We start from the raw sequence: 7,822 nt of genomic DNA on the forward strand, positions 1-7,822 counted from the left end.
GAGGTATCAAACAAGTAGTGAAGAACTTTGGAACTGCGGGGAAACAAAAGTAAAAAATACAAGGGCACGAGACGCATGTAATTGAAGACTGGGAGGGTTGTTGTAAAGGAGCACCCGCTCCACTACTACTACTACAACGGGACGTTGGCTATCATTGCACAGCTGAGGCACCGGAGAAAATGGCTTCCAAGAAACTGGTTAGCCCATTTTATATTAATAATTTCACTTTAATTCGATACAGACTAAATATGTGTTATCAGACTTATAGAAATATGTTTAGAAAGTTTGTCGACTGCATTTTCTAGAGATATAGACCCTATAACCATGCCGCAGTGGGTGTCTTTTGCTATGCTCTTCGTAAGGTTAGCCAGACAACGCTAGAGTAGTGCAGTATTTTGCATGATAAAATGTTGTTTTCTTATATTCTGTTTTATGTTTTACATGTTTTGGTAGAACTATATGGTAACTCCGCGGTGCTTGAGCAGAAGAGATCTATTGTAGCCTGAGGCCAATTGTTGTGCAGACGAGATCTCTTGTAAGGCCCTATCTAGATTTAACATTAACAAAATTTGGTATCTTATCTAGGTTATAACATCGTATTGACGTGTGAAAAAGAAGGTAAAATTTTATAAGTTGCCAATATTAAATAATACCGTGTAACCCAGGGGTGTGTACTGGTTACAATCTTGCCGTATTAGTTATGGAGGGGGGCCGGTGGCTGGTACCGTCTTACCTTATAAGTCGTAATTTGATTTAGGGCTCTTTTTAAAAATGTAGGTTACAATTTCATATCGTGTGTTGGCAACTTGTAAAATAATGCCAAAAAGAAATTAATTTCCTTTTTGGATCTAAGATGTGAGCCTATTAGCCAGGTGTACAAGTGATAGCCTGACCTAATTTCTTTCCAGAGGCACGATAGGAATGGTCATAGCCTAGCCGATAAATGTAAACTACACGACACCCAGTTTATATATCTGTGGTTCATGTGTTAATCAATATCCCAACAATAAAGCAGATAATATTAAGCATAAAGTTAGGGCAGTCACAAGTAGCTTATGGAGATGTATCTTGACCTAGTGACCTAACCATCTCTCAGCTAATCTGATCAGGGTCTGGGGATTTTCTCTTTGGATCCCCTAATTTAACTTGACCTAGAGTGCTATATATCCTTACCCTATTATACCTAATCGTATCTACTGGTAGAACTACATGCCCTACGTGACTGAGGCAAGGGGCGCCACCTTCCAGGGGAATCCCCTCAAACTAAACCTGGGTAAAACTGAAGATAAGTACCGCACCGCTCTGGTCCAAGAACTACCAGTTTTCATGCTACATTGGTGCTGTGTTCAGTACCATCCTTTGGGGATGAATGTAAAACCTTAAAGAAAGGCTGGTGAATATCATAAACAATAAAAAAAAACATATAGGTAAACATGAACAAAGACATAAAGGGTAGTAATTAGCCCAGTCGGCAATGGGTGGGAACCAGGTCTTGGTAGTAGTCTTTAGTTTTACCACAAACCTGGCCCAGACATTCAGTCACAGGGAGAAAAACATTATGTATCCTGTCCTAACCTAACTTGGGGAACAGGGTTCTTCCTGGCCCCGTGAAAGAGAGGGTTTCACTGGTATGGACCCCTCCAGCATATCTTAACCTTTGTGCGTTGTTTATAAGTGTGAATGGAATCAGCATTGCAGAAATGAGTGTCTATTTAATTCCTTGTTTTTAATTATGTGCTGATAACTTTGTAATTTTTTATCTTTGAGTTTAGTGTTTGCCCAATTTTTTTATGTATATAGTCTATACTTATAATTTTTACTGATTTTTCTTTCATATCCTTTACTGTCTATACAGATCTAATGATGAAAACTAATACTGCAATGCGTGTTATATCCCTTCACCACCTATTTAGTCATATTAGGATGTGATTATCAGATTGAATAAAAAATATGATAATTACTTTCAGTTGCACCACAAGCAAAGAAATGAAGCTCATATGTCTTCATCTGCCTTGAAAGCATGCTTCTTTTCCCTGCTAAAACATCTTACTGAATCAGCTAAATGTGATATAATGACAGAATTATGTCATGACTTATCCACTGAGTGTATAGTGATGCCATAGAAGGGAATCTATCACCAATCAGGAAAGCATTTTATTCTCGGGTGTTTGAAACAAACCACTTTAGTTGCTCGGCGTTCAGAACAGGAGAGCCCAAGGAAGGCTTAGGACGGATGCGAGTTAAAGAGCAATTGCTTATATTTTTTATATTGTTTGTGTTGATGTTTTGTTGGTATGGCTTGTAATATGCTTGCGGTGCTTTCTTTACCATATATTTGACTTTTTTTCTGTGGATGACATTGGTAATGATAGATTACAATAATATCAAACTTCAGTTACACATACTACACTGTATCTGGCGCATGTGATTATGAGATGGTCATCTTAGAGGTTCTCTTGTATGACAGAAATTTGCAGAATACTTTAACTCAACTAATTAAGAGAGAATTATGAATTTAAGAATGACAGAGACTGAAAATAATACTAACACATTTTCCTTTCATTTCACAGGCCACGGGATTAGCTGGTTTAGCAGTTGCAACCCATCCTCATCATACTCTAGGAGTGCTTTATGGCAAAACTCTTCGCTGCTTGCAAAAAATGCCAGCGGATTCAGCTTACAGAAAGTACACTGAGCAGATAATTACGGAACGTAATAACCTTGTTAAAGCAGTAAGTAGTCATTTCTGACAGTCATATTGGATTTGATGTGTTTCTTTCACAATGTCATAAGATGATAATGTTTCTGCTTGTTGCATCATTCCTCATTCAGAATAAAATAATTTTATATAAATCTAAGTGTATTTTGATAATGGCAAAACATTCTAATAATCATACATTGATTTTTGAAATTCAAAGATTTAAAGCATTACAGGTATTCTGGCATCTTTGCTTCATGAAAGTGCAAACCTTCGCTTTACTAGCTATAGCCCACACTGTGGGATGCACTTACAAAGCTATCTTTCATAAACTTTTATATAAAAAGGTACTTGTAATTCTGTGAGAAGGAGAATCATGTCAGCCTGCTCAACAGAAAAGCTTTTGTACCAAGTGTTTGAATTTTTGAAGATCTGATTCTATTGTTTGGTCACAGCAGGAAGAAAACTTCCTTCAAACTATGTAGTACTTAACTTATAGGAAGTTAAGGCAAGACTGTCAGGATTTACTACATTTCTAGTAGTGCTTGGTGGATGGTATGGTCTAGGAAGATCTGATTGCAAAGGATGACTAGGGTTATGAAATATCTTCTACAACATGCCCATTAAGGATAGTTGAATGAAGAAGCCAGAGATTATTACCAAGATCAGTGATTAGAAAGGTATTATAACTCAGTTTTTTGTCTGAAAAATTAGGATGCAAGTCAGTTGCTGGAGACCAGACAGGGAAACAATACTCAAAACACTAAAGAACAAAGGAATGAAAACATTTCCTCAGGCAGCAGACCAGTAACTTTTAAAAAGCAGACAAAAATCAGATTGGAATTAAGAAACCCATTCACTTCAGTAACTAACAACTACTGAATATTCTTAATTTCAGGTCCAGTATCTCTGTTCTGCTGTTTTTTTTTTTTTTTCAAACCAGCAGATGAAGACAGTTGTCTTCTTGTCAATATTTTGGTAGTTTGGAACACATACCTTTCCTCTATTATGTCCCTGGTGATTTATACTCAGTAAAGAGATAATGTCTTGAGAATTTCACATTGATTGTCATCACCACAAAATGGAAAACTTAATACTGTATAGTTTAGTACAAGCTGTCAACCTCAGGTCAAAATGGCCTACCAATCTACCATCCTTTATACACGTAAAAGTTTTACTCTCCCATCTGATAGATACAATCACTTAAGGCAGCAACTGGTAAGTTCCTTTCTACATTCAACAACCATGAGGAAATCAGAAGAACCCTTCCTGTTGGGCTACAATCATTCAGGCCCTTTTTTAAAGGCACTCGATTGAAATTTCTGAGCAAATCAAGAAACGATATTTAAGACTTATACATGTAAAGAAGATACTAATGAGGGTATTGCCTATTACAGCCTTTCTCTGTATTTTATTCTGCCATACTTTCTAGGAAACACTTTGATTATTCACTGAAGTGTCTCGACCAGAAACTGACAAAAAGTGGTTTAGACACCTAACTACCAGAAATTTGGATAAAACCAGAAATGTCCAAATCCTCTTTCTACCAAAATAGGCTAGAGATGGAGGAAAAATTCTTATGCCCAGTTAGTACATTAGTCCCATGATTGTAAACATCTCTCCACTAATGTTATACAGTATTTCTGTTTTAACGTCGGCTTAACTTTACTCAGTTTGGATTGATAAGGTAAGCTTTTGTCTGTTGATTCTATTCTTAAGACTTACAATCATATCCAAGAGTAAGTCTTTTGTAATTAACCGTTTACTGTTATCTCAATCTTCAAAGACCACCATGCACCATACTCATGCCTGTACTCTAAATTCACTCATTTGTGTTTGTCATACGTTTTTTGTCAACTAAAGTAACTCTTCTGTCTCAGTTTTGGATGGTGACTAAAAATTTGTCATCATGGGTTGTTAATTCCAAAAATCATTCATCAAATAATTCGTGGTCTGGTTGATGAAATATCAGGTATAGGTACAATGATTTTAATTTCTGTTGGTGTTATCCCAGTAAAAATGTACAGCATCATAGCTTTGGCCCTCAGAATGGATGTTAAGGTACTCCTAGTTCCACTCATTAACTGGTAAGTGGAACAGCTTTGTTAACAATTTCTTTTCCTATGACTGAAGCTATTGAGAAATCTTGGCACTTGCAGTACTGTAATTTACTAAAAACTGTGCTTGTGTAAATCTTTGTCTGTTTGTTAACATGCCTGATGTAGAGGAAGTACTGTACAGTACTTTATGGTGACATTGCAAGTGGTTTATTACCCTGCTTTGGTCACCTTTCTACCTAAGTAGATGTTATGTTCTGATAGGTCAGTGGTTTGTACCTTGGTATGGATATAGAAACATTGCCAATGCAAATATTGATTGTATTATTTTGAGGTCCTTCCCCTTGTCCTATGATTAGATGCAGATCTATGTTCACTTGACAGGGAATTATGGGAGTGAACCAGGATTGAGTAAACTTAGGCTATACTTCACTTATTGGAATTACTTGTGTGTTATTATGTAAATGCTCCAGATGGTGTGCCATAGTATTAAGGAAATACAGTATCTTTAGAAAAGATTGGTTTTCTTCTCCAAAATTAAATTTAAGAAAAGTTAAATGTTTACTTTTTGTTTCTTAGGAACCGGATGTTGCTAAATTGGAACAGGCAATCAACTGTGGCCAGATTGAAGAAGTTATTATTCAGGCAGGCAATGAGCTTAGTTTAGCCCGAAAGATGCTGGAGTGGAAGCCGTGGGACCCTCTTGTTCAGGAACCTCCCAAGGGACAGTGGAATTGGCCTTTGTAAAATGACCTAGATTTTGCATTATTTAAATATCTCTGTACTAGGTTGATGTTTTGATCTAGATCAGGTACTGTACATTACTGTGGATTAATGTAAGAGTGTAATACTGTAATATAGGTGGAATTTATAGATAAAGTAGTAATGTCTATGACAGAATTTCATTGTCCTTTGTTTGTCTGTGTGTGGTCATGTTGCTCTTTCTGAAAAATAATGTCTGATAAATAACCAGAGAATTATACTGTCATTGAACATAACTAGATACCAAACACTAAGTATGATGTTGAAGCATTTGTTTAAAATTCATAAAAACTGCTTTGTACCGTAAGGCTTTGATAAATGTGAATAGCTCAGAAATACCCCATGGAAATCAGGTCAAACTTGAGAAGATCTTTAAAACCAAAAAGGAAATTTGTTGTTAAGTGCAAAGAGATAAATATGTTGGTTGTAAATTAGATTGTTCAAAATACAGTTACGTATAAACTTGAAAATTGCTCTTAATATACTCAAAATTTTTAACCAGTTTTGGAAATTGTTACTGTAATTTAATGAATGTTTGGACTATTTGAGTATTAATATTGTATTGCAGTTAGTGTTCCAAAAGATAATGTTAGCTGTTATGAAAGCCATCACTGAAAAATACAAGAAAAATTTTATTTCATTTAAAGATGCAAGAGTCCTGGCTTCCATATATAGTGTCCAAATATGCTGAAATTTAATGTTGACAAATTTGAGTGCTACACTTTCTGTACTCGTAGCACCCTGTCATTGGTCTGTCTCTTAGAAAGTTAGTGTCTTAATGTAAGTTTTGTTTTTGCTTCAGATAAATAGTTAGGTGATTCTTTTCTCTTTAATGACCCCTTTCCACTTAATTGTTTAGAGGAACTTTTATACATTGAACATTATCGGAGCCAGTTGAAGATTGAAAGTTGTTTTTAGTGAATTTAAAGTCAAGCAAATTGTTTAAGGGATGAAGAAGTGAATACAAACATAATTTACAAAAGTTAATATAACAGGGCCTTCTATGTTCTAACTAGTAAGACATTTAACATATGGCTTATTAGTAAAAACATAAGGGCCCTGTAAGATGATATGCTCAAGCCCTTCCAGAACCTTTAATTACCGATTTTTACAGAAGAAAATGCATTGTTTAAGATTGTACACAAGGAATTACGAATAGTTACCCCAATTTGGGGCTGTTGGGGAAATAATCTTGCATGAAAAGCATATCTTTTCATAATTTTTCAAATGCAAGGTCATTATGTAATGCACAATGTGAAATGTACCTTGGGACCATTTCTGCATTGCAATCTGCTGTGATCCCCCAAGGTAATCTTTTTCCTCTCAGTTTCATCCCTAGTTGGGGTCACTTTTTTAGTGTGCTCATTCCAGGTGTTTCTAACACTCATTGAAAGGTTCATTTCATAATTTTGCAGATTTTTATGGATGCATGCCCTTACTGACTCCACCATGTTATTAAGCCATCAAATTCTGTAGAAAACTTGCTATAGAAAATTACTAAATATTTTATAAGATGTATCAAGGTTTTAGCGGAGGTGCTGATAAGATTACTCTGGAGACACTAATGTAATGTGCAGATTCAAACTGTTCGTAAATCAAAAATAAAGGAATCAGATGTAGTTCACAGTATGGAGTTAGAATCAGCACAGGAGCTTTCAGATCTTCACCTGTTCAGAGTCTTCATGTGTGCTCACTTACAATGCTATTAGATTTGAGTAGGCTTGAGCTAGGTTTGCTGTAACCCATGCGACCAAGAAGCCCAAATCTTTTTAAATCAGACAACTTGAAGAATTATATGATGATAACAAAAGCTCAGGAAATCTTGGAAGTAGATATTTGAACATTGTATCATCGTGGTTCATTCCAGAAATAAGCATTTGTTCTAAAAAAAAAAAAACAAACACTAGACTCTTTCAACTTATACTGCTGAAGCAACAGCTATAGCCAATGCTTTGAAACTTGTGCACAAGAAAAAATGTAAGACTGCTATTGTTCACAGTGACTCGACAAGTATCTTGGACCTACAGAAAAAGTTTAACTGTGTTCACTCTCTGATTCAGAAAGCTAAAGAGTTGCTCTTTCACGTTTTTAGGCACAAATCTGCGAGGTTTTGTTGGGCTCCTCTTTGCAAGGAAGTGAAATAGCAGGCAACTTAGAGGTACCACAAGATGCAAATTTCTTAAAAAAAAAAAAAAAAAAGTCCCACATTGATATGGGAAAGGTCATTAACGCTCATATTCTGAACAGCTGGTAGCAGAGGTGGTCATCACCCCTGCCACTTAATAACAAGATAGAGTGGACGAAT

General features: G+C 35.8%; 1 protein-coding gene across 1 annotated transcript; it reads left to right on the forward strand.

The window, feature by feature from the left end:
- The first annotated feature begins 65 nt into the window (after positions 1-65).
- Positions 66-5,647, forward strand: ND-13B (NADH dehydrogenase (ubiquinone) subunit ND-13B). Its single transcript, XM_067117429.1, has 3 exons — positions 66-197; positions 2,571-2,732; positions 5,335-5,647. The coding sequence occupies exons 1-3, from the start codon at positions 180-182 to the stop codon at positions 5,500-5,502; spliced, it is 348 nt and encodes a 115-aa protein (XP_066973530.1). The 5' UTR covers positions 66-179; the 3' UTR covers positions 5,503-5,647.
- Positions 5,648-7,822: the final 2,175 nt, after the last annotated feature.

The sequence above is a fragment of the Macrobrachium rosenbergii genome, chromosome 2, assembly GCF_040412425.1.
Source record: "Macrobrachium rosenbergii isolate ZJJX-2024 chromosome 2, ASM4041242v1, whole genome shotgun sequence".
In the NCBI taxonomy this organism is placed as follows: domain Eukaryota; kingdom Metazoa; phylum Arthropoda; class Malacostraca; order Decapoda; family Palaemonidae; genus Macrobrachium; species Macrobrachium rosenbergii.